This window comes from Fimicolochytrium jonesii, assembly GCF_025526975.1.
Source record: "Fimicolochytrium jonesii strain JEL569 chromosome Unknown EV422scaffold_1, whole genome shotgun sequence".
NCBI classification, from domain to species: domain Eukaryota; kingdom Fungi; phylum Chytridiomycota; class Chytridiomycetes; order Spizellomycetales; family Powellomycetaceae; genus Fimicolochytrium; species Fimicolochytrium jonesii.
Window position 1 is genome coordinate 254,935 of NW_026515668.1, and position 23,692 is coordinate 278,626.

Consider the following 23,692-nt stretch of genomic DNA (forward strand, 5'->3'; position numbering starts at 1 on the left):
GTGATTTTCGGGTATATAGCAGCACCGTGGTAGCCACGTTATAAACTCGCCTGCCCATCAGCGATCAACTGCCAGCATCGGCCTTGTGACCCATCTCAGTCATTCATGGTCGCCAGCTCTTTTGATACTCCTTCACCTTCTCCTAGGTGCATGCGCCATATGCGCGAAACCGTCTAGCATTGGAGTGCAGGGGTAGGGAATTAGCGCAGCAATTACCTGCAACCCACAAGATCCTGAAAGAGAATGGGGATGCCAATGCCAAGGCAATTGTGATGATAACGAGCCCACCCAACACTCAAAGGCTCATGTTGGGTTGAGAGTCACCCACGGCATTCTACAGCGGGGCCTGGGCATGATACCCTTGTGTAAGAACCCATTGGGACACGGCGTGGGGCTGGCGTTCTACGGCGGAGCCACCAGCAAACTCTGAAGACCTTCCCATGCGTGCAAGTGGGCTGTCCTCTCTAGCACACCGCAGCGTCAAGCTGAGACAAGGACGGCTACCGCAACACGGCCCAGCGGCCCAGCAGCAAAGCGAAAGACAGTTACAACAGCTGAGCTATAACCGTTTTGCAAGTGATGGTCAAGGTTACAGCAACCGAGCTTCCACAATGCTGAAGAGCTCAAGGTTCCTGGACTTGAAGGCGGCTACAGCAACCGAGCTACCCAATACGGCGAGCTCAAGGTTCCTGCAAGGACTTGAGGGTGACGGCGATGGCGAACTTGTGTGAACGGTAACGGCGGCGGCGACCCTGGATATCCCGGGTAGAGGGGAGACAAAAGATCGTGAGAACGACATAGTTGAGAAGAGGGAAGGTTGTTTAGGTAGTGTCCCAGAAGTCAGGGGGACAATTAGGATCGCAATTACCTGAGGTCCCGACAAGTTGGCAATTAGCAGTGTTTTGGCAAGAGCAACGACACACCGGCGAAGCATAGAAGAAAAGACGTCCTGCACTGTCTAGGGATGCGATTTTGGGAATTAGTAGTTGCATCTTGATACAAGTCAACGCGAGATTGACAGCCATAAAGAATTTGGTTCGCCGTAAGCTCGTTGAGAGCTGCCCGTCTATGCAACGGCCGATGTAAACTCCTTCAATCCATTATTGCATCGTTCGTTGACCGTACACAAAGGGCAAACGCTTGCCCGGAAGAACGCCTTTGAATGCAGGCATTGATTGCCATTCAAGGATTCACGCCATATGCTTTCGAATCCACAACCGCCTTCGCCCGTCAGCTGACAATGTATTCGCAAGGAGTTCGTTCCTCTTTCGGCAACTCCGCATCGATATCTTTAAGAAGTCCTTTGGGCTGGACGCAGGCTCGCTCGGTACCGTAGCTCTTCAGGCGAGAACGAGCGCTTGACCAGTGGAAGGAGCAACTACGCGCGACTATCTCGAGGCCGCCAAGGAGTGAAGCGTCATAAGCATCTCCGAACGAAGCTTAGCGACTCTTTGCATGTCAACGGTGGGATAGTGTGGATATCAAGGCTCCAGTTTTTCCTCCTGCGTTTCACTTCGGCCGTTGCCTCACCGGGCTTTAGGTCGGTGTCGTCTGAGCCTATCCGTAGCTGTATCCGTAGTTGGCTCACGCGGTACCCAGCAGTGAAGGTCCCGGACACGGAAGCGCACGTCCAGACGCGTCTGGTTGAAAGTGTCCGAAGAACTTCAATTTCCGCCGTGTCCGCTCCTTGAAAACTTGGACCCACCTGAGAACTTGGACACAATCCGGACCCCCTGATCTTGAGCACAGTTCGCTTGTTCACTCGGTGCCAGTCTCCAAACCCGCAAGGTGCTTATCTTGTGCAGCAGCGTGCGGTTCGGCGTTGCAGGGTTGGAAGCCACGCGTAGGGACCTACCTATCCATCACCACAGCACGGCCTGGTGCATTGCGTCCGACAAGAGTCTTCAAGTCTCTCCTTTTTACCCTCTCTCATACCGGACTTATTCACGGCGAGAATGGCGGAAGAAGTCTCCACAGCGATGGCGACGGACGAAAACCGAGACGCTTCACTAGCAAGAGGCTCCCGTGCAACAAGTCCCGCAACCTCGCGCATTGTTTCCAAACCTCTCCAGGAAAGGGCCCCGGCTTGCCCACCGAGCTCACTGACCGACGAGCAATTCAAGACCCTTCGGTCCTACTATCGCAAGAACCCCGATCTAACCAGAGAGCGACGGAAGAGCCTGGCGGCTACACTGCATGTATCGGAGAAGACGGTTGTTCAGTGGTACGCAGAAAACCGTCGTCTGACTGCCGCCGCCACAGCGGCTGCTGCTAGAAAGGCAACGAAATTGCGCCGGTCCCCGAAGGCTTCAGGAACCGTGCCGAAGGAAAGGGACGCCGAGAAAGTTGATAAACAGTCCCGGCGAAAGGAGAGCAAGAGCAACAAGGAAAACATGGACCACGTCAGAGCGGAAGAGTGCATAGTTCTCGACACCCCGTCACCGGCGACCGCAAAGAAGATGCTCAAACCATTGACAATCATGCGTCGGCAGAGCACTCCGCCACCTCCTTACCCAGCGAAAGCTTCTCCCATTCCACCTCTCGCTGCCGAAGAGACGCTAAAGAGTCCAAACCAACACGAACCTGCTCAGTCTCAGCCAGCGGCCACCCCGATATCTTCCCCAAACGCAGTCATTATTGTTGAGAGCCCCGTGGCCGTCCCAGACAGCCCGACACCCGTCGCAAGGAGTAGACCCGCTAGACAGTCTTCACCCATGTGTCAGCAACCCACTTCGTCGCCGGTTCCGCAAGCTTTCTACCCGCAAATGACGCCTCAAACGCAATTGATGCCTCAAATTTGTCCACCAATGTATCCGCCGCAGTTCTTTGGCTACCAACCTATGGGTATGGGCATGGGCCAACCGATCGGCATGGGTATGCCGATGATGTCCATGCATATGCCGATGATGCAATGGCCGTACATGCACATGCAAATGCAGATGCCCTTTCCTCAATTCCCCCAGGCGATGCCTATACTTCCACCGTCGCAAATGCATCCGATCCCCATCGCACCGCACCCGCATCCGGACTCCCAGTCGTCTCAACGTGCCGCGAAGCGAGAACTGGATGAGTCGGACAGCAAGGAACTAGCCCAGAACAAGAGGCGCCACACCACGGCAGAACCATCGGCGCCGTCCACGCAGCCGAAATCTTCCAAACCTGTGAAGATGTCGGCTCTCCGCCCCGATCAGCCGATGTTGGCGAAAGCCAGCAAACGCAGTCAGAGCGCCATGCCGGCATCAAAGAAAAAGACGATCCCCAAGAAAAGTAGTACTGCTGCACGAAGCACGACTCCGACTAGGACGCCTGTGACGCTTTGCATTGATCTCTGCTCACCTGAGTACCAGCCTCCTACAAGAGCAAAAGAGACTGATTCACCGTCCAATGGAAGCACCTATTCGGTGAAAGAGAACATCTCCCCGTCCATGGAAATGGCAAAGCTACCTGCCAAGAAGGTCACTGCCGCGAAACAGAGTCCCGTCCGATCTGAAGCGGAGAAACAAGCCGATGCTGAGATGCTGGAAAAGCTTTTCGGCGACACGGCTCCTGTTCAACCTCCAACATCATCATCGTTGTCGATCGATGTCAGCGCCAAAGCAGTCACAGCAGCCACATCCGCATCACTGTTCGATCCGGCATTACACTTCGTCACCTCGCCTCTGGATGGATTCGCGGACCTGCCCGCTGGTGGGTGGGATCTGGCCAACTTCGACCCGGACCCCAATGCCGCGCGGAACTTTTGGGAGTCGCCCTTCAGCAACCTGGATTTCGGCTCCGAGTTCTCCGTCGCGTCTCCTCTCACGACCTTTGGCGATCTGTCGTCGATGGCTGACGCCGCTGGTGAAGGAATTCATGCGATCCCGGGTTGCGGGTCAAACAGCACAGTGTCGAACGGTGCCGCGAAAACAGGCAACCCGCTTGATCTCGAAATACTCTTCGACGGACATCCTCAATCAGCCCATATCATGGCCCCCGCGATTGACCTGAGCGAAGCTGTCCCTAATACCCTCGCAGACAATGAGGTTGCGACGCCAGGAGATACCCTCCCGGCCATCACTTTCCCGCAATGGGACCACAATGATTTGGACGACATTCTTGCTCAGCTCCACAGCGACAATCCGGGCGACGACAACCTGGCTTCGATCCGGTCCCCGGATTTGCCAGACGAAGTCGATGTCAGCAACCTCCCGACGCTTGACTTCCATACCTCCGTGTTCAACACACATCCTGGATCGATCGACGGGCAAGCTTTGATGAGCGATTTTGACCAATTCTTCCTATACAACAACATCAACGAACCGATGCTACTTCCCACGATGTCCGAGTGCGCACCAAGTTCTCCCATCATGGCATTGCCAGCTCTTGCTGGTGAAGCCGGGATGGATGACCCGGGAGCAGCGTACGGATTCCCGCTTCTCGACATTGACGGCCCCACGGACCACGACGTGAGGTTCGCCGATGCACCGACCGACGAGAAAGCGTCCGGTAATGCGGAAGCACCATTGCTGCCCAAGGAAAGGGCAAACTGAACAGCACGCTTACTGCGACGAACTCTGACCACACATCTGCGCGTTCGTCAAGCCCCGGCATTGGACTCGATCTATTTGCTTCCAATCCCCGAGCTGTGTTTTTGGACACAATACCCCTGCCTTTGCTTTTGTTGCGCCGACCTCTAGTCTCAGCAGCCCACAGTTTTGATTTATGTAATCTGTTTCCCCCGCTCAATTTTGATCTATCCATACATGTTTTTCACATCCTCCGCTGTAGGATAGAACCCTATATCCCTCCTCCTCCTCTGCATCATGTGTGTGGGAGACCCGTGATATTTGATCACAATTTTGTTAAAATGAGTAGAAAATAGAAAAACCTATGAAAGCAGCATTTTGGCCGATGTCCTTGTTGGACGTATTCGTCTTGAAAAAAGAAAAGCTTTTATCTCGAGCTGCCCTTAGGCACGTGACCGATTCAGATTATAGCCCCAAGTTGATCTGCGCTTTTCGACTTTTGTCGCTGTGCATTCTTTTCCTTTGCAGCTCATATAAAAGAGTGCGAGCAGCAGAGAGCAACTCTGGAGCAATAACCTGCAGTGCTTCGCGTAGTGGAGCCGTTCGAACCCTTTCTAGCCATGTCCGTCATTATCTCCACCTTGAGGCACCCGGCCTCCTTGGCGTTGACTGCCGTGTTTTTGTCCTGGTGGCTTTATACAACCGTTAACTCGAACCGAACCACCCCAAGGGCTCCTTCAGAAACCCCCAAAGAAGTGGGAGAGGATATAGTTGAGAAGGAAAAGGTTGTGGTCAGTTCCGCTAAATTGGCAGCACAAGACGCTCGCAAGCGTCGTAAGCAGCGTAGAGACGAAAAGAAGGCAGCGGCGAAAGGTTGTTGCCAAACCGGCGAGGAAGAGAGCAATGGGACTGGCTGTTGCTCCACCGGCGGAGAGAAGGCAGATGCGGGCTGCTGCAAGACAGCGCCCGCATCGGTCACCGAGACCCCGGCGGTCACACTTGCAGAGCTTGGTGAGGACACCGACGTGAAGAAGACGACGTTGAAGATCATTTACGGCACGCAGACTCGCACATCCCGTGCGCTATCCTATCGTCTCAAGGAGCTTGTCGAAGCTTCCATCCCCCTGATCAAAGATGTGCAAGTGATCAACATCGCCGACTACGAAAACGAGGATCTGTTGACCGAAAAGTCGCCCGTCGTCTTTTTCTTGTCCACGTACACAGAAGGCACGCCGACAGAAGATTGCTCGTGGTTTTATCAGTGGCTGGAGGACGTGCGGTATGACCACAGAGTCAACAAGCAGTGCATGAAGGGATTGAAGTTTGCGGTGTTTGGATTGGGCGATTCGGTTTACACCGACCATTATTGCACCGTTGCGAAGGTGGTGGACAAGTATATCGGAGAGCTGGGCGGACGCAGGATGGCCCCTTTGGCGTTCGGGGACAAGAGCGATGACACAGAAGCGCAGTTTCTCAAATGGACAACACTATATCTGAGCCGGTTGTTGGGCGTGGCTAATCATCTGTCCGTCGCAGATGAAATGGAGTTTGCGGACGCTGATGTCTCTGGGGACGAAGAGGACGAGGAGGAGAGTGCCGATGAGGAGGATGGTGACGCTGCTGCTGGCGGCAGCGGTGACGAACTCATGGATCTGGAGGATATGGGCGCGATGGCGTCCAAGATCAAAGATGCGAAAACCAGAAAAGCAGACGAGGAATCTGCTTTCAAGGCCTCCAAAGGCTTCAAAGGCTCCAAAGGCACCGAAACCGAAGAAGTACGACCAGAAAGAGTCGCGAAGGAGATGGTTACCCCCATGTTGCGGAAATCCCTCGAGAAGCAGGGATATAAGATCGTCGGCACTCACAGTGGTGTGAAGATCTGTCGCTGGACTAAAGCGATGTTGCGGGGTCGTGGCGGATGTTACAAACACACGTTCTACGGGATTGAGTCGCACAGGTGTATGGAAACGACACCCTCCCTGGCCTGCGCCAATAAATGTGTCTTCTGCGTAAGTGTCACTCAGCTGTCTATCTGCTTATCAGCTCCTGTTCCGCATATTTACTGATCCGGATCCGAATGACCTCGCTAGTGGCGTCAACACACCAATCCCGTTGGTACGGAATGGAGATGGAAGCAAGACGACGCGCTGGAGGTCGTAGACGGAGCGATGGAAGGTCATTACAAGATGATCAAGCAACTGAAGGGTGTGCCCGGTGTCAAGGCGGACCGGTTCGAGGAGGCATTCACCATCAAACACTGTGCTTTGTCGCTGGTCGGTATGTATCAGACCCTTCACTTCGACGCCTGTACTTCTTTTGGGGAATATTCAAGGGACTGAACTCACCATGTTTGCGTTCTGTCACAGGCGAGCCAATTATGTACCCCCAAATCAACGAGTTCGTTCAGATTCTGCACTCCCGGAACATCAGCTCATTCTTGGTGACCAACGCTCAATTCCCTGGTGAGTGAACGTTGCATCAGAATTGGGCTCTTATAACCTCTGCTAACCATGATCTTTACTCCTTGGGCAGACGCCATCGATGCGCTAGTGCCGGTGACCCAACTTTATGTGTCCATCGATGCCGGTACCAAGGAAGATCTGAAGAAGATTGACCGCCCTCTGTTCAAAGACTACTGGGAGCGGTTCCTAGCCTGTCTTGACGCACTTGGCAAAAAGGTAAACTCGGCTCTCACAATCGTCAGCCCTGTAAGGACTCCCTTCTAACCGTACAATCGAAAACTTCAGGGCCAACGCACAGTGTACCGCCTCACCCTCGTCAAAGACAAAAACGACACCACCATGGACGACTACGCCACCCTCATCGCCCGCGGCAACCCAGATTTCATCGAAGTCAAAGGCGTAACCTACTGTGGCTTTTCCGGCGCATCGCACCTGACCATGAAAAACGTGCCCTATCACCATGAAGTGCTGCAATTCTGCAAAAACCTCTGCGACAAGCTCGGCGACGACAAGTACGCTGTTGCGTGTGTTCATGAACACTCTTGCAGTGTCTTAATTGCCGACAAGACCCGCTATTACAAAGAGGGCGGGTGGTGGACGTGGATTGATTATGATCGGTTCTTTGAGCTGGTTAGGGATGGCAAGGAGTTTACGAGCTTGGATTATATGCAGAGGACGCCCGACTGGGGTGTGGTCGGGAATGAGGCGGCCGGGTTTGATCCGGCGGAGACTAGGTTCCATAGAAAGAGTAAGAAGACTGCCATTGTGGAGGTTGCGCATGAGGAAACGGCGGGACGGTAGTTGGCAGGGCGTAGGTTGAGGTGGTTTGTGGTTTGATCCACGCGTATGGCGACTGCGAGTGTTTTTCACAGATTCACGTGAAATGATGTATTTAACATGATTTTGGATCACTCACTTCTTCATTATGAGTTTCTTCGAAGGAGAGTCCCCTTGCAGGTCTAGAGCTGGAGCCATACGCCAACATTCCAAAAGAGACCTATACACCAAGTCTGAAATTGCGCGTGTATACAAACACACACACTAGCCAACACCTCAAATGCCGCCGCGGAACCTCATTCCGGACCCGACGAACTGTCACTCCAACGTTGCTTCTTACTTTTTTTCTTCTTTTCTTTCTTCTTTTTCTTCCTTTCGCTGTCTACATCTCCACTTTTCGCCCTCTTGCGAGACCCGTAATCCGGATCCGCCCCATTCCCAACGCCCTGTGCAGATGAGGAAGCCGTAGCAGCGTAACTCGTTCTGCCACGGAATGATGGGTCGCTGACTGCCGACAACGACTCGCGTTTTGGATCGTAGTCCAGTGGCTGGGGGAAACCGTCTTAAGCTCCGGCCTATCCTCCAAACAGTTAGCGGAGCTCCCGCAACATACCATCAAGAACTCCCCCGCAGCCGCGCTCTCCTTCTCTCTCTCAATCTCAGCAACTTTCCGTTGGGTCATGCGGAGATAGGTGTTTGCGTTGGAATGACTCGGATCAAGCTCTAGTGCGCTTTTGAAGTCGGATACCGCGGATTTGTACTTCTCCTGCTTAGCGTATCTGGGACAAAGCGTCGGATGAGCGAAGGCAATGGCGGGATCTTGCAAAAAACCTGGCACTTACAGCGCGCCCCGAGCTACGTATGCCTCCACGCAGTCGGGATCATGCGATAGCGCAGTTTCGAATTTCCGTAATGCTCTGTCGAAATCAAGTTGGAGGAATGATTCTATTCCCTGCTTTACGCTGAGGAATTTTGGGCTTTTAGCGATGGCGTTCTGCAGAATCTGCGGAGTGATTCAAACATACGTCGCAATCGCATAAACCTGCTCCTGTCGTGCTCTCAACGTGGTATATGTTTCAAAAGCCGCCCTGTCCCCTTTCAATTCTTCCGACCAGACTCCTCCCACCCAGCGCCTCGTCCGGCTATCCTGGTCCACTAGGAGACTTTGATGAATCTCGCCCGGATACTCATCGAAGAAATTGAGATAGGCGGATGGATTTTGGATGTCGATACGCCCTTCCTCAAGCGTTGGATTGGTGGATGTAAACCCTACAACGCCATCCTTGATTTCTTGGACGCCTTTGCGGAAGGCGGGCATGGCCATAAGGCTTTGAATGTCGGCTTCTAATGCGGGGTCGGGATGTATCTCGGAAACTGGTGGATCCAAATAGCGAGGGCGTGGCGGCGGTAGTACACCGTAGCCTTCTGACTTTCGCCTTTTCAAGATGCAAGGTCAGCCGCTGGAACCAACAACGCTTGCCTGCCCGTAAACCAAGGTCATCTTCCCATACCTATCTGGATATGCATCATAGTCGTCCCAGCCCTCCTGCGCCTCTTGTTCGCCGTGCCAGCTCTGCCTGGCATACCGTCTCGATCCGTTGTTTACCTGGTCGTTCCCGCTTTCACGAGACTGGTCCTGCCGCCTTTGCGTGGATTGCGCCAATTGAGAACGGAATTCGTGCTTGTCAAGAAAAGGTATGACATTTCCTATCCTTCCGTATGCCCATCCAGGAACGAACATCGGACGCGAGCTATCTCACCTTTCCGCTCATGCTGTGTTGATCCTTTGTGCAGTGTCGAGCTTCCGTGGGTTCGCAAACCGTTATCCCTGTGGCCAACGACACTCTCCTTCTCGGCGGGACACTTTCCGTGCGTCGACCGGCACACCAATACAACTCTAAAAACTAGATACGATAGGCTACGATGGTCCCAGGGCCGTTGATTCTTTATCTGGAGTTGTTCCGGGATGCAAATGTTCGTGCTATGTCTCTTGACCGCTGTTCTCTGACCGGCGCTGTTCCGCGCTGTCGCAGTCGCAAATTCAAGAGATTCACGCTGTCAAAAACCCTTCCATCATCCAGGGATAGCGATGGGATGGGCCTTCTCCAGCGTGAAAGAAGGTGAACCACACTGAAAACGCAAGTTGCGATCGCCGCCTCTACCGACTGAACACCAGTGGCTCAAGACAAGATGGGCAAAATTGCAATCCTTCCAGGCTATATAGCACTGCTTGTCCTGTAGTCGTGGCAGGGCTTAAGGCAACGTTAGCGTCCGAGGCGATCTTTCGACCTACAAAATGCAGTCGCTTCAACAAGGCCTATCCCCGGTGAAGGACAGCGGACATTGGGTGAGTTTTCGGTTATACGCAATTCAATCTTCGCAGGTCACAGTCGGACTGATCGCACATTTTGCAGCATGCCTGAATCGATTAAGACCGCCTTTGGAAATGTTATGCCCGCACGTGTAGGATTCCTCTTAGGGCTCCTCTCCCAACGGAAGACTACCCGGAGCTACTGGAGAAGATCTGGCCTTACTACAAGCAGCTGACCGGCTTTCCAGCAAAATTGACCATCTTTCCTCTGTGGGAGCTTCACATATCCAACGTGCACTTGCAGGCCGAGATTTCGGATGGCAGCGGGGGCCGGGATTACATCGTGGCGGAGGTCACGACTTATCCGCAGATGTATTACATGCCGTCGTAGTCCTTTGAGGACTGCAATGGGGGCCGACTCTCTCCCTTTAGTAACCGGGCGGCCAGTAAGCGCAACTAGATGGAGACTTGTTTCTCCTCTCGCACGAAGACGGACGGCAAGACCTCTGGGTACCCAAGACTCTGACACGATCGAAGCGTTTGAGGATCAGCGCGCGGACTACATAGAGCTAACAACGACGCACAACCAATGGTGGGCGGACATGCGGCGGGTGGGGATGCCAAGCATTCAATAATTGAAGCTGAGAGAGCTGAGCTTTGGGCACGACATACGTAATTTTCTGGAACCCTTAGATTTTCAGAGCGTATAACCATAAGAGGAAGCCGCCGTATACTTCACTGCTTCCGCGTCAGCTACCGCCCGTCCTGTAGTACTGGGTCGTGTGCAGAGTTGCTCGCAAAGATCCTGGGTCGTTGGCTGCATTTGCATCCACGTGACAAGTCGATTTAATTCCCTCAACCCCGCCGCCAACCATAGCGCCAAGCGCACCACGAGTGGCAATTTCGTCTGCCGAAAACAGCCGCCCCATAGAAGCAATGCCCTCCTCACTGGCAATCAGTGTCACTTACCTGCTGCTCTTGTTAAGTCTAGCCTCAGCAGTATCGGCCCAGATATGGAAGGCAGGACATGCCACCCGATATGGTGAGATAGTCACTCTGTGTCTCTGGGGCGAACCGACTACTCTCTGACGCTTTCTCAATTGTCCCGAATAGGCCCGTATGCGTCAAACCCAGCGGAGTCTGAGCAGGGATACTTGCCGAACGAAGTAGGGGTCGGGTGCTCGACGGGCATTGTCGGAAACGACCCTCGGTGGAACGCTATCGTCGCTGGCGGCACTTACACAAACCCCACGAACCCGAACACTGTATGGCCCAAACGCCCCACCGTGGCCGTGTCAGAGGCAGCTTACCCATCAAAATCGAGGATCTGCTATAAGACATTGAAAATTCGAGCGTCGGGTGTCAAAAACGCACCGATTATTGATGCGGATGTGGTGGATTTCTGTCCCGCAGCGAAGTGTAACTGGCCACGAAAGGAGCTGGCTTTCAACGTTGACGTGTACGGGGAATACACCTGGAAAGCGCTGGGCGGGAAGGACGGCGGCGGCAAGCTGAAGGTAGAAATTGCCTGGCCGGCGGATGTCACTCCGGCCCCTATACCGGACGGGATTGGAGCCCCCGAAACGCCTGTGACAGTTGACCCCACGGATGCACCGACTCAGCCGCTGGACGGTGAGTTTGTTCTTTCCAGGTGGACTTGAATGGAAAGTGAGAGCTGAGAAATCTCTGACCGGGTACTCGTCTTCCTTTTACAGATGAGTCAGCGGAAGGAGGGTTGTCGAAGGGTGCGATAGCTGGCATCGTCATCTCGTGCGTGGCGGTCAGTCTGGCTTTCACTTTCTGGATGTGGGCGATTTTGCGGAAGAAACGACGTCCTCAGACCTCTCCCATGGGCGGACCGGCGGCAGCCAAGCCCACGGTGCCTCCTATGACTGGAGCATAGAGTAGAGAAGTTCATCAACTTTCGGGTGGACGTGAAGACCTCATGAACGGCGTAGCAGTGGGGGGCAACAGATAGCGCGGTCTTTTTGGCGTACATGTTTTGGCGGCGGCCCGTAGACTTAGCACAGCATCAGCATAGATTCTTTTTGCCCGAAATAGTACTGTATATCAATTGTAAATCACAAATCAACGACTACCATCTGTTCTCCTAGTTGTCAAGACGCTCTCCAAGTGTGCTATCTGAACTATGCCCTAACCTCTATGTTTTGATTGATGGTGAGCGAGATCCCACTTGCTTGGACCATAGATATAAGATGACACCGATGTAAACCGAATGGCTGTTAATCATCATGAAGTTAGCATTCGCCAGCGAAAACTTTCTAAAAACTCTTGTGCACTCACACTGCCGGCTCCCTCCTCAATTCCCTCCCCGCCCATCTCCCCCATAGCTTCGCCAATTTCCACGTCCGCCACAATGCCAACCGCACCAGAAACACCGCAAAAAACAGCGCCCGATTCCACGGCTCGCTGCTCTTCTCTGTCGCCTCTTTACTCGCAGTCGATATCCCGTACCGCACGTCATGGTACATCACCGCGACCGCGCGGGCCGCCGGTCGTATGCTGGACGTGAAGTAGTCAAACGACGTGCGCGCGTACCATAGCAGTGGTGCGTTGTCCGGTGCAGCGGCGAACGCGGCTGTGAGGGATGATGAGTTGAGGCCTTGCTGGTGAGAAGTCTCCTCCTCGCTTGCGCTGCGGATCGCGGGAAGTATGTATCCCGGCGCGGTTGCGCCGACGGCGACGTGGTGCACGACGTCCCCGCCAGAGGGGGTGGGGAGGTCGTGGGCAGGGAGGTGGGACTGCACGTCTTCGCTGAATTGACCGGAGAGCATCATACGGAAGGTTTTGAAGTTTGTGCCCAGGGGCTTGTTGTTACTGTCCATTGAGCCTTTGAAGACTGTTGTGCCGAAGTCTTCTTCGTTCGTTTCCACCACTGATTCTGTCGACCCCTTCGTATCACCGCCGGTGAATACCATTGTGCCAGAGACGGGCTCGTCATTTGCCTCTGATGCATCGTCGTCGCGCTTGATGAAAGTGCCTTCGCTGCCCTCATCAAAGTTGCTCGTTTTCGTGATAACGGTGGACGTCGACTGCTCCTCACTCTCATCAGCACCCGCCCCAGGTCCCTTCTTCTTCTTGTTCTTCTTGCCCTTCTTCCCTTTCTTCGTCCCACCATTCTGCAGGGCTGCTGCCGTCGTCGCAGCCCCTGGCGTCCCTACGACCCCCGGGCTCGACGCAAGCTCCGGCGGTTTAATGCCTCGTTTGGCATCCATCGCCTCCCTCACTTTCATAATTAAGGGGATGCGCACGATCTTATTGTCTGCGGCAGACTTGCCGGCGTACGGTGCAACGAACGGGTGGGCCAGTAACTGTGTGGCCGTGAGTCGGGATTTCGGGTCCTTCGTCAGACATTTCGACAGAAAGTCGATGAATTCCGCAGAGAATCGGGTGGGGTCTTGTACGCTTGGCGGTGGGAGGTATGGGATTTTGAACATGGCGCGCATGGGGTGGAGCGTGTGTAATGGCGGAACGCCGTCGGCCATCTCGATGGCTGTGATTCCGATCGACCATATGTCGGCTTCACATCCGTACCCGTCGCCAATAATGACTTCCGGACTTTGCAAAACACATATGTCAGTCTGTCATTTAAAGACCTTTGCCATCCTTGTTGTGATGCAGACGGGCCGTCTCACCTCATCCAGTATGGAGTTCCAACCACGGTCTTCCTCGCCCCGATCGCGACCGTCAATCGTTCAGACACGCCAAAATCGGCAATCTTGACCTCCCCGTTGTCCGTCAGTAGAATATTCGCACACTTCAGATCCCGATGCACGACTCCCCGCCCATGCAAAAACTCCAACCCTTCCAGAGCCGACGCGAGTATGATCCCCAACTGCCGCTCGGTCATTGTACGCTCGGTCAGCTCCATGCAATCACTGACCGACCCAGCCGCGCAATAGTCGGTCAGGATCCACATAGCCTCGCCGACGGGTACGCAGCCATAGTATTGCAGACAGTTTCGGTGTGAGCATTGTTTCAGCAGATCGATCTCTTTTTGGATATCGTCCCGCTGGCCGGGCTTTGCGGTCTGGATTTGCTTGACGGCGAGCACGAATCCGGATTCTTTGAGTAGGGCTTTGTAGACGGAGCCGAAAGCGCCTTCGCCGAGCTTTTCTTGGAGCTCAAAGAGCTCTTTCGGATCCTAAGAAATGTTGCGAGACGGAGTGAGGATTCGCATATACCGCACAGAGTATCCCACCGCTCCAGAACTCTCACCCCTTCACCACCAAACCAATTGAAATCCGCATCGACGTGCACCCGCTTGACAAAGTTCGATGGAGAACTGATCCCTCGCAACAACGGCGACTTGACGGCGGCATCTTCTGCGTGGCCCACTAGCTTTTGGATCCAGTTTGGTGCTTGAGAAATTGATCCTCGTGTCTCGCGCATGATGAAAGATGGCGAATGCAACTTGGGGGGAAAGGGTAGGGACAAAGCCGATATGTATGAAATGGAGCCGAAGGGGGAGACTCGGAACCCAAATTCCACCAAGCGCCTGCCACTTCCTTTGACGAGCGCGAGCCCGTCAGTGACTCACCGTGCATTCAGAATTCATGACAAGAGGGTGGCATGAGATTTCTCGTCCGTTTTCGTTCCGAAAAAAGCATTGCTCGACAACCCCACCAACGCATCGCAGCCACCACTACTCCACTCACCCTATCATATATCACGTCCTACCGAAGCGAAGGGAGATGGAAAGCACCGCGCAGTTGAGTGTCTCCACGTCCGATGTGTCGCAAGATGGCCCTCGAGATGGGAAGCGTTTGACGGCAAGGTCGTCTTCACTATCGAGCAATAGCCCTATCATTCTGCATGGTATGTTGTACTCACAAGTACCTGACCAAGCTCAGCTCACTAACCGTTCGCCTGGACCGCTGACAGTGCTATGTGTCGCCTTTCACCACAGGTCAGTCTTCCTCACATATCGGAGTTTCCATCCCGGCATCACTCATATTCCTTGTTTTGACTGTATCAGGAACGGGCCACAGGTCGAGTATGCGTACCCATCGTTTCCGCCATTGAAGGAGAAGCCACGCAAAACATCATCAAGGGAGGATGACTTAGCGATAGAACTGCCAGACGAGTGGTCCTTTTTGGTAGGTGGGAACCTGAGTTTCAGGGCGCGCGTGTACTTCGTTAACCAGCCTTTCGAAAGCCATTCTTATGCCTACCTGATGGCGCTCATGGTTAGTGAACACTTTACTCTTTCTGTAGTCCGTATGCTGTTGCTTACGTTATCTCTACCCCGACAGCTACCGATGAGGAGTTCATCTGTAGGTATCGATTGCCGTCTATGGAGGCAGGTGATGGACGGTAAAGCTCAGGCTCAACGCATATGCAGATTTCCATTTACCACCCGTGCCAGAGTGGCACAACTACCCGCAATCGACCCTATTCGGCCTGGCGTGTTATCGGCAAATCGCTGCAACGGTTCGTCAATTACGAAAAGGCACACGTCGCAGGCATAGGAGCTCATAGATTCATGCAGGAGCTGATAAACAAAACTTCGGATGTCACACGAAGCACAGTTCAGAAAGCCGTTGTTGTGATAGCTACACAACCAGTGTTAGGTACTATTCTTCCAGTCGAACGTGATGCGTGGCAGAGGTCTGACTTGACGCGCTATCAGGTTCGGTTCGGACGAAGCTTGGATTGGTTACCCAGGCATTCTTTGCGCAGAAGGACTTCTCCAAGCTGGAGATTCTGGAAGTAAGTTGATATATGAGAAGGGTGTGTAAACATAGTGTCAACGGGGCGTGCTAATGCTAGTCTTCACTAGACACTGTACCAGAACCTCGTGTCATCGGTCACTGGGTTTATTCCCGACTCTGTGTTTTACATGGGTGAGTGACACGGTGTACCTCATTCCAACTGCTACGTTCAGAATCTAACGGGCATCGCCGCAGGGATATCGCTGCGGGAGCTGATATTCAAGTTTCGGCAAAAAACGCTGGTATTATTCAAGTTGTTATTCTTAGAAAAGAGGGTAACTACTGTGCGTTTTGCGAGATAGCGCGTAGGGGAGGGAGGTCGCTTACTTTCTGCGCTGCCCAGATTTTGTTTTTTGGTCAAAAAGTGGAACGCCTTTCCGCATATCAATATAGCCTGATATCCCTGATACCAGGTAGAGCTTCTTTTCACACTTCATTTCTATCACCACATATCTCATCTCGTTTGCGCCCAGATTTGCTCAGAAATCTGCAGGATGCGGGTTCACCCAAGCTGGGGAATTCACCACCAGCATCCATGCCCGAGCCAGACGTCACAGCGAGTCGCGAGAGTTTGAATGGAAGCCGGAGACTGAGGCAAATAGGGGCTCCACTGCCGATGTTTGGAGAGGTGGGTTTGGCGGAGAGTCATAGGACGTCAAGGGAGTGGCTCACCCGATGGAATCTGCATTAGTGCGCCTTCTTTCAGCCATATATACCCCTCCAGCAAATGGACGTCCTAATGTCGCAGGACACGAAGGCGTTCATTGTTGGGACGAGCAACTCCATATTCCTGCATCACAAAACGTTAGCTGTCGACGTGATCGCAAATGTAAGGCAGCGTTGCGAGGCATGGGCGAAGTTCGTGGTTACTCAAATGCGCGTAGGTGGACACAGGGGCAGTGGAAATCCTGAACCCAGCACTGAATTCGATACTGAACCTGACAAGGTAAGCCGGAGCTCAAATTACGGTAGTTCTCCGAAATTGGACTCATGCCCTGATCCCTCTTTGCAGTCCAGATAAAAAATTCATAGACGGTAGGTGGTGACCAGTCGCCGACTTAAGTACAAACATCCAGTTGATGAATGTACATCTGGTAGACATTACAAGAGTAGTCCTTGCAACTTATTCGCAAGAAGGTGAGATATTTTTGGCCTTGCACAGGGTCGATGTGAGTCAACGTCTCGACCGTCATCCGTTTCAGATGACATGTCCATGAGCCAACAACTGGAGTTCGAGGGAAGTGATGACGACATTCGATCGCGGTTTGAGATGTACATACTATCGATGCTGGCGTCGGTGCGGATATCTCAGACAGCGTCGATATCTGTGGATCCGAACGTCCGCGGTTGGTTTTCTTTGGAGCTTCGTCGGGCGTTATGGGCGACCCGGGAATTAACTGACAAACCGGATGTAGGCAAAGATTTCCTAGCGGATTACAATCCAGCATGGATCAAAGGGTGGCAGTCTACAATACATTACAGCAAATGGCTGGCTGCTAATGGTGGAGATCTCCCAGATACAAGCGAGTAAGGCTTTTCTCATTGAGCCAGCACACCCAAATCCTTGCTTCTGACTCATCACTCATCATATCTTACACAGCATCAATCCAGCGCATCCATGCCAAGGAACGTCCGCGTTCGGAATCCTGCAAACATCTCTCGCGGCCCGCTTCTCGGACTTTGGACGGAGTCTGTCCCCAGTGCAGCACAACGTGTCCAAAGCGGTCGAGTCGTCGATAAGCAGAGCAGAGACGCAAATTAGCAAAGCTGTGGAGATCGCTACTGATCCGGTTCAGCAGCAGAAACTGCAAGGTATGGGGAAATGCTGAATTCTGAACGGGTCAGTTTCACGGTGGACAACCAATGAGAGGAGCTCACCCAACCCTCCAATTCTGGAATACTGTAGCTGGAGCATCACAGATCTTCAACAACGTCACCGGCTACATTGCGCAAAAGCGTAAAGACTGGGCAACAGGAAGTCCTTCGGTAAGTCAAATCCGTTACACGCTGACTCTTGCGGAAGGGAAATATTTGACGTAACCACACTGCTCTTCTGCACGTACAGGGCTCGTCAGGTAGAGTCACGCCGGAAGAGGGCGGGGAACAGAACTGGGAGGAAGTCGACATTAACGAAGGACCTTCAAACTCGAGTAAGCGCGGGTCGACAACAGGATAGGCGAGATGAAGCAAGGGCCCCGTAGGGAGTTTGTTGGGTAGATACATATAGGGACTCAGCTGAATGTAGTACCTGCCATCTTCATGTGACCACGTTGGGTCTTTCCAACTCTATAGCAGACTCTCAACCCGCATTTTTCGGTTTGAACACCGCCGGAGGATGGACCAGTTTCCTTTATTACAAGGAAAATTTTGGAAGAAGCGGCACGTAAACGGACGAACGTTGGAGGATGTGGGGAGGAAAGGTTGGGCTTGCCGGAGAAGAACGGATGACTTTGGGACGGAGAGGTTGAAAAGCTTCTTGTCATTCCGTTGCCTTTCCGGGTTTGATGTTTAATGTAATGAGCCAAAATTGACTGAAATGACAGAAAAACCTGGCAGCAAAATTACCTTGCGGAAACAAAAGGGTGATCACCATGGTTTGCAAGGAAGCCCGAGGACATGATTCCAAACTTCCAGAATCCGTGTCGACCACCGGCACCGAAGACCAAGCCGCCATCTGCGTGATAGAATGGGCAGCGGTGCTTCATGGATGCCGGCGTTGCACAACAATAGACGCGATCGACTTTGCAGTCACGGTGTGGCCGCGGGTCTCAATAATTGCCTTACTGCCACTACCGAGTAGTAGCCGCACAACTGAGCAGCCTCTCCGTCTCCGTGTCCGCAATGAATTATGAGGCGATTTTCTCAGCAATCATTCATTACCAGCCTCCAGCTCAACTCCGCGGTGTGGCTACCGTTGGCGGCGTTGAAGCCTCATAATTGGAACCAAGTCCGACCTGCAACTCGGCCAGTTTGGTACATGGGAAGCTTTTTTGGAACTTGAACTCGTCAGAGCAAAAGGTAATGCAGTTGTATGTCATTACCAAGGCTTGGAGCGTCTGGTCATGGATGGGCTCCAACGTCTCGAGACAAGTTTTTTCGGCAGGTCATTTCGGCAATTTGTACACTGGAATGGGGCCCCGCGCTCCTACGCCCAAATCGCAAAGGGCGCCTCAAGCGAGACGTCGCTTGTGCGATTTGAATGAGGCCCGGGATGGATGTAGGGCTTGCAGCGTTGTCACTCTTGTGCGAAGGCTACTATCGATCCTGGTGATCCATCGAAGGCCGCAGGTTTCAAGCAGGAGGTTCCCTGGGAGGTTCCTAAAAGGCGGAAAGGTTTCAGAGCACGGCCGGCGATCAGGCTCATTCTTGTCCATCCACTATACCAAGTTGTCATCACCCCTCTTACGGAGTGTATGCACCCAGAGCATCCCGAAGCCATCGGCAACCAGGAGCATCGGCCTTAACCCCGACACCATACCCAAAGGATACCGTACAGTTCAACTACAGATAGCAGCCGCCGAGCCGCGTAGCTCATCCAAACCCCGCCTCATCCAACCACCACCCCGCGAACCACAACCATGGTCTCTCTGTTCGGCAATACTTCAACGGCATCTTCGGGCGGCAAGCGGTTGCAACCCCAAGAACCACTGGACTTTGACCGTTATGGCAACCCGATACAAATGCCCGCAGCGCGGAAGGCCAGTCTGGGCGACGTGTACAATATGCCACCAAAGAAGGTCATCAAGGCCATGAAGGGATATAAAGCCCAGTACGTGAAGGAGCTGGAATTCAAGAAGGGTGATTTCTTCTTTGTAAGTATTCATTTGGAGCAGCATTCCAGTCGTTCCGGGCAGGAACAGTATAAGCTCACCGAACTTCTCAACTCGCCAGGTCATCAACGATAGCGACTACTTTTACTATGAGGTGGTCAACCCGGTCGCTCGTCAGAGGGGTTTGGTGCCGAGAGATCACTTCGATAGTCTGGATAAGACAGCGTTCCCCAAATCGCCATCGCTTCCGTCTCTCGCCATGTCTCAAATGGAGCCACAATACGCCCCGCGTCATGCCAACCACATTACCGATTCACCTACATCGGTCGACCAAGAGTTTGACGAATACGGATTGTACAGGAGCTCTGCCGCTCAGACTGCGTCCAACTACGATGACTACAAGCATGAGTCGATGTTTACCACCATGTCGGCCGGACAACTGCCCTCCCCGGCGTCTTCCACTGGGCACAGCTCGGCATCCCTGTCTGCTGCAGATTCGTCATACATCCTCAAGCAAGAACAGCCGCAGCGGCAGCAATCACCGCACCTCCAAGATCAAGAGCATCAATCACGTCTGGAACGCCCGAATTCCTCTTCATCCGAATCCTACTCGCAATCACCCCCCGAACCTGTTCGATCCCAAACTGCGGTGTCGTTCGTCTCCTCCACCTCCGCGACCACTAGTGGGGGTCACAAAGCAAACAGCAGCATGAGCAGCAGCCACCACAGCTCTTACACCTCCAACCCTCACATGTCCCACACAAGCTCCGCACATTCATCCCACCACAGCTCCAGCTCCGCAATGTTTCCCGGAATGGGCCGAGTCATACCCTATCCTGTAGCCTGTCGCGTACAGAACGACGACGTCCAACCGGACGGCAGGCTGCTATATACCGTCGAGCTATCTCTTTCCGATGATACCACGCGCGTGCTCTTCAGGACATTCGATGATTTTTATTCCCTTCATGTTGCATTGCTCACACAATACGCGGTCCAGGCCGGCCGGTCTAGGGCTCAGCCACGGACGATTCCATTCTTGCCACCCGCACCACCATCACGAAAAGTGGGCGAAACCCACGCTGCGCCGCCCAGTCCGGCAGAGACTGCGAAGAGACGGAAGGCGTTGGACCTGTACTTGGCCGACTTGATCGTCCTCCCTGCTCCTATCCGCCACTCTGCACCCCTCAACCGATTCTTCAACCTTCGGAAGGGCGACAACTCCATCCCCACCCCCGTAAAAGCGGACTCGTCTGCGACGCTCATGGATCTCATTTCCGACTACCACTCCTACGAATCCTTGCCCCGCGGCCCCGCAGCGAGACGAAGCTTCCACCCCGCCCTTGCCGACCCCAATACCGCGTCGGTGAAGATCAAGCTTCATGTTCACGGAGCGGATAGCCTGGCGTGGCGTGTTCCCGAGAACATCACCTTCCGGCCGTTCCTGGAAGAGGTCAAGACGAAGGTCGGCTGGATGTACGAGGGCTGGGCGATTTGGTACAAGGACGAGACGGGCAGCATGATCAGAGTCCATGGGGATGTCGACTGGAAGGTGCTCGTGAGGGGACGGTGGGGCACCGTGGTGCTCTACATCGATTGATACCCTCTCATCAAGCCGACGATGCGCCGCCGACATGGTTCGGCGAAAGACGATGGTGTATATTGCGTGGTTTGGGAGGGGAAGTAGCCCTCCATTTCTTCTACAACTCAATCGTTATAGATACGTATACATAGATTTAGCCTGTATCCTCTTTTCTTGTCTCTTTCCTTTGGTTGTTCTTCTCTACTGGTTTGACACCTCGTCCTGCAACGTTCATGTAGATTCTAGATCATAGCTATTTCATATAGGCCTTACCCTCTCTCGTGCCTCATCTCGATAATATCGGCGTAATCCTTTACTTCTGAGGTTCTTTTCTCATCTAGTCTGCATTACATTTCGGCCCTTCGCCAATTGGTCCAGTCGTTCTTTCATATCTTCTTGATGTTCATCTCGAACCCGGTGTCCCAACGAGGTGGTGTGCGCCTATAATGGTATATTTCTTAGTGCTCTCTCCCAGTGCGAAACGTAAGCAGAATTATACATATGATACGCGCACACCCCTTGTCCGTTTATACCGCTGTCATTCGGACAAAAGCGTCACACCCCCAATATCGACAGGCTTGGTTCCCCGCTCTCGCTCAAACTTAGCTACCCAGACCCTGATCTGTTCCCGTAAAGCATCGCAAAACACACCTTCAGCAAGTCAGTCAAGCAATTGCACAGCTTGCCCACTTGCACCCCAACGCAACTGCAAAACTCGTACCCGCATTCTCTACTTCTGGCGGAAGGCACTACTCGACTTTCACGCCCACCAAGCGAATTCACTCCATCCGACCTTCGGTCTCGCGGCCTAGCCACTCTCTTTACGAGCGCGGGACGCTTTCGAAGGCTCTTTGTCATCCGACCGACTTCCCCACAGTTCTTCTGGGTCGCTTGGTTTTTCTTGCGAACGAATGTTGAACCCCATTGTCCGAAATTGCTGAACGAGAAGGTTGCCCAGGATGAGTATGGTCAATATCGTCAACGTTCAGGTGAGTTTCCACCCACAAACGACCAGGGCTGTCGCTGCCTTGTGCCTGTGCGCAAAGCTGCTTGCGGCAATGGGCGCAACGTGCGAATCGGTGCATTGGACTGCGCGGTGAAGGGCATTTTCGGACAAGATTGTGGACTAAACCGTGTCTTTCCAAACAGATCATGAACAACCCTTGTTCGTTCTTTGATCCGTTTCAAATCGAAATTACCTTTGAGGTTATAAGCGAGTTACAAGAAGGTGGGTTCGCCGGCTTCCAACTGGGATGCTGAGGAATGATGAGTGGAACCTCGCTTGCTGAGCATCACGACCGAGGTCTTATTTTGTACTCAAACTAACATGCGTGCCTTCCCTGCTCATAGATTTGGAGTTTAAGATTGTGTATGTAGGATCTGCCCAGAGCGAAGACCATGACCAGACGCTAGAATCCGTCATGGTAGGGCCTGTGCCTGTCGGGGCGAGCAAATTCTTACTCGAGGTTAGTGCCGATGTGAGGACGAAGACGTGTATGTTTTCTTTCTGAGATGCGGGGAAGTCGGGACATATGTTGTTGCCATGGGCAACGGTCAGCCATTTTCACGATTTGGCCATATCAGCCCTCCTCATCTCGAGACTGACTTTCGGATATCAATCTCTTCTTCCGCTTACAGGCACCAGCCCCAGACCCGAGCAAGATCCCGAGTACCGATATCGTAGGGGTGACTGTGCTTCTCCTGATGTGCTCCTATCGTGACCGCGAATTCGTCCGAGTGGGGTACTACGTCAACAACGACTACACGGATGAGCAGATGAGGGAGGAGCCGCCGGAGGAGGTTCAACTGGATAAACTGCAGCGTGCGATTCTGGCGGATAAACCGAGGGTGACGAGATTCTCTATTCCTTGGTGAGTTTCCTGTGCACATGGCCAACGTCTTTGACAACAAAGCAATCCTGACCTTCGTTTGTAGGGACAACGACGAGAAAGCCGCCGCAGCAGCCGCCGCCCAACAAGGCATGTCCTCAACCCTCGAAAACGACGAAAACGCAATGTCCATGGACACGGACCTCAACTCCCACAACACATCGATGGCCGCTCCCTCCGCGAACCCGTCTAGCTTGGGGTCACCGGAAAAAACCATGGGCAACGTGGCTGCTGGTGCGGGTATACCCCAGGCGCCGCCAGTGACGATGATGCAGGAGGCTGCGTGAGTCTGAGTTTGGTTCGGCGTCGATGAAGGGTGAATGGGCTTCAGGGGGATATCCGAAACAATGGAGGGCCGGGCGTACAAAGGGTGATAGTTGTGGGTCTGTGTTGTATATATGGTGGCATAGTGTTTGAATGAAGCTGCTGGTGCCCTTCGGCTGCTAGCGACTGAACAAGCGGGATGTGTTTTACCTTGTCATTGTCGTTATTGTTGGCATGCAGCTTTCTGAATTCTCTTTTATCTATACCCTATCGGATGCACATCAAAAATGAAAAAAAAACATTGTAAAAAATCACATGGCGTGGAATCTGAACTCTTAATAAGTGCTTTGAGAACTGTATAATATGACTGTACAGTACGTGTACGTACAAGCAACGTGAT

General features: G+C 53.2%; 8 protein-coding genes across 8 annotated transcripts; 6 read left to right on the top strand and 2 right to left on the bottom strand.

Annotated features, from left to right (window-relative positions):
- Positions 1-1,700: 1,700 nt before the first annotated feature.
- On the top strand, positions 1,701-4,876 carry EV422DRAFT_510844 (uncharacterized protein). Its single transcript, XM_053068958.1, has one exon. It carries the CDS (start codon positions 1,956-1,958, stop codon positions 4,527-4,529), a length of 2,574 nt encoding a protein of 857 aa, XP_052929855.1. The 5' UTR covers positions 1,701-1,955; the 3' UTR covers positions 4,530-4,876.
- A 139-nt stretch (positions 4,877-5,015) lies between these two features.
- Positions 5,016-7,864, top strand: EV422DRAFT_510845 (uncharacterized protein). Its single transcript, XM_053068959.1, has 5 exons — positions 5,016-6,514; positions 6,596-6,782; positions 6,872-6,967; positions 7,038-7,183; positions 7,253-7,864. Exons 1-5 carry the CDS (start codon positions 5,126-5,128, stop codon positions 7,766-7,768), a joined length of 2,334 nt encoding a protein of 777 aa, XP_052929856.1. The 5' UTR covers positions 5,016-5,125; the 3' UTR covers positions 7,769-7,864.
- EV422DRAFT_510852 (uncharacterized protein) lies at positions 7,865-9,817 on the bottom strand. The gene is made up of 6 exons (XM_053068960.1): positions 9,505-9,817; positions 9,256-9,425; positions 8,770-9,180; positions 8,587-8,706; positions 8,358-8,523; positions 7,865-8,292 (listed from the first exon to the last, which is right to left on the bottom strand). Exons 1-6 carry the CDS (start codon positions 9,514-9,516, stop codon positions 8,041-8,043), a joined length of 1,131 nt encoding a protein of 376 aa, XP_052929857.1. The 5' UTR covers positions 9,517-9,817; the 3' UTR covers positions 7,865-8,040.
- Positions 9,818-10,966: 1,149 nt separating this feature from the next.
- EV422DRAFT_3845 (uncharacterized protein) lies at positions 10,967-11,746 on the top strand. The gene is made up of 2 exons (XM_053066805.1): positions 10,967-11,097; positions 11,169-11,746. Exons 1-2 carry the CDS (start codon positions 10,992-10,994, stop codon positions 11,714-11,716), a joined length of 654 nt encoding a protein of 217 aa, XP_052929858.1. The 5' UTR covers positions 10,967-10,991; the 3' UTR covers positions 11,717-11,746.
- Positions 11,747-12,149: 403 nt separating this feature from the next.
- EV422DRAFT_510856 (kinase-like domain-containing protein) lies at positions 12,150-14,523 on the bottom strand. Its single transcript, XM_053068961.1, has 4 exons — positions 14,295-14,523; positions 13,712-14,220; positions 12,360-13,634; positions 12,150-12,295 (listed from the first exon to the last, which is right to left on the bottom strand). The coding sequence occupies exons 1-4, from the start codon at positions 14,466-14,468 to the stop codon at positions 12,217-12,219; spliced, it is 2,037 nt and encodes a 678-aa protein (XP_052929859.1). The 5' UTR covers positions 14,469-14,523; the 3' UTR covers positions 12,150-12,216.
- Positions 14,524-14,650: 127 nt separating this feature from the next.
- Positions 14,651-18,177, top strand: EV422DRAFT_575015 (transport protein Avl9-domain-containing protein; the record flags this gene model as incomplete). Its single annotated transcript, XM_053073199.1, has 22 exons — positions 14,651-14,894; positions 14,961-14,985; positions 15,055-15,175; positions 15,235-15,265; positions 15,332-15,352; positions 15,421-15,509; positions 15,568-15,649; positions 15,709-15,788; positions 15,859-15,922; positions 15,986-16,065; positions 16,134-16,203; positions 16,264-16,418; positions 16,482-16,619; positions 16,675-16,736; positions 16,803-16,825; positions 16,889-16,927; positions 16,993-17,136; positions 17,206-17,317; positions 17,391-17,602; positions 17,697-17,776; positions 17,856-17,940; positions 18,086-18,177. The coding sequence occupies exons 1-22, from the start codon at positions 14,771-14,773 to the stop codon at positions 18,175-18,177; spliced, it is 1,929 nt and encodes a 642-aa protein (XP_052929860.1). The 5' UTR covers positions 14,651-14,770.
- A 1,293-nt stretch (positions 18,178-19,470) lies between these two features.
- Positions 19,471-21,157, top strand: EV422DRAFT_491397 (uncharacterized protein; the record flags this gene model as incomplete). The annotated part of the gene is made up of 3 exons (XM_053067529.1): positions 19,471-19,602; positions 19,682-19,914; positions 20,290-21,157. The coding sequence occupies 3 exons, from the start codon at positions 19,471-19,473 to the stop codon at positions 21,155-21,157; spliced, it is 1,233 nt and encodes a 410-aa protein (XP_052929861.1).
- A 779-nt stretch (positions 21,158-21,936) lies between these two features.
- On the top strand, positions 21,937-23,602 carry EV422DRAFT_4066 (uncharacterized protein). The gene is made up of 5 exons (XM_053066990.1): positions 21,937-22,128; positions 22,289-22,367; positions 22,490-22,617; positions 22,778-23,010; positions 23,075-23,602. Exons 1-5 carry the CDS (start codon positions 22,099-22,101, stop codon positions 23,313-23,315), a joined length of 711 nt encoding a protein of 236 aa, XP_052929862.1. The 5' UTR covers positions 21,937-22,098; the 3' UTR covers positions 23,316-23,602.
- The last annotated feature ends 90 nt before the right edge of the window (positions 23,603-23,692 follow it).

What these genes read in the sequence shown, in the direction of transcription:
- EV422DRAFT_510844 (XM_053068958.1), top strand. Translation starts at nt 1,956, where the DNA reads ATGGCGGAAGAAGTCTCCACAGCGATGGCGACGGACGAAAACCGAGAC.
- EV422DRAFT_510845 (XM_053068959.1), top strand. Translation starts at nt 5,126, where the DNA reads ATGTCCGTCATTATCTCCACCTTGAGGCACCCGGCCTCCTTGGCGTTG. An exon ending in GACCAACGCTCAATTCCCTG is followed by an intron (nt 6,968 to 7,037) that starts GTGAGTGAACGT and finishes CTCCTTGGGCAG; the next exon opens with ACGCCATCGATGCGCTAGTG. An exon ending in TTGACGCACTTGGCAAAAAG is followed by an intron (nt 7,184 to 7,252) that starts GTAAACTCGGCT and finishes CGAAAACTTCAG; the next exon opens with GGCCAACGCACAGTGTACCG.
- EV422DRAFT_510852 (XM_053068960.1), bottom strand. An exon ending in TACGTAGCTCGGGGCGCGCT is followed by an intron (nt 8,524 to 8,586) that starts GTAAGTGCCAGG and finishes GCTTTGTCCCAG; the next exon opens with ATACGCTAAGCAGGAGAAGT. An exon ending in CTGCGGGGGAGTTCTTGATG is followed by an intron (nt 8,293 to 8,357) that starts GTATGTTGCGGG and finishes GGTTTCCCCCAG; the next exon opens with CCACTGGACTACGATCCAAA.
- EV422DRAFT_3845 (XM_053066805.1), top strand. Translation starts at nt 10,992, where the DNA reads ATGCCCTCCTCACTGGCAATCAGTGTCACTTACCTGCTGCTCTTGTTA. An exon ending in AGGACATGCCACCCGATATG is followed by an intron (nt 11,098 to 11,168) that starts GTGAGATAGTCA and finishes TGTCCCGAATAG; the next exon opens with GCCCGTATGCGTCAAACCCA.
- EV422DRAFT_510856 (XM_053068961.1), bottom strand. Translation starts at nt 14,468, where the DNA reads ATGCGCGAGACACGAGGATCAATTTCTCAAGCACCAAACTGGATCCAA. An exon ending in GGAACTCCATACTGGATGAG is followed by an intron (nt 13,635 to 13,711) that starts GTGAGACGGCCC and finishes TGTTTTGCAAAG; the next exon opens with TCCGGAAGTCATTATTGGCG. An exon ending in TTGAGGAGGGAGCCGGCAGT is followed by an intron (nt 12,296 to 12,359) that starts GTGAGTGCACAA and finishes GATGATTAACAG; the next exon opens with CCATTCGGTTTACATCGGTG.
- EV422DRAFT_4066 (XM_053066990.1), top strand. Translation starts at nt 22,099, where the DNA reads ATGAGTATGGTCAATATCGTCAACGTTCAG. An exon ending in TATAAGCGAGTTACAAGAAG is followed by an intron (nt 22,368 to 22,489) that starts GTGGGTTCGCCG and finishes CCCTGCTCATAG; the next exon opens with ATTTGGAGTTTAAGATTGTG. An exon ending in TACTCGAGGTTAGTGCCGAT is followed by an intron (nt 22,618 to 22,777) that starts GTGAGGACGAAG and finishes TTCCGCTTACAG; the next exon opens with GCACCAGCCCCAGACCCGAG.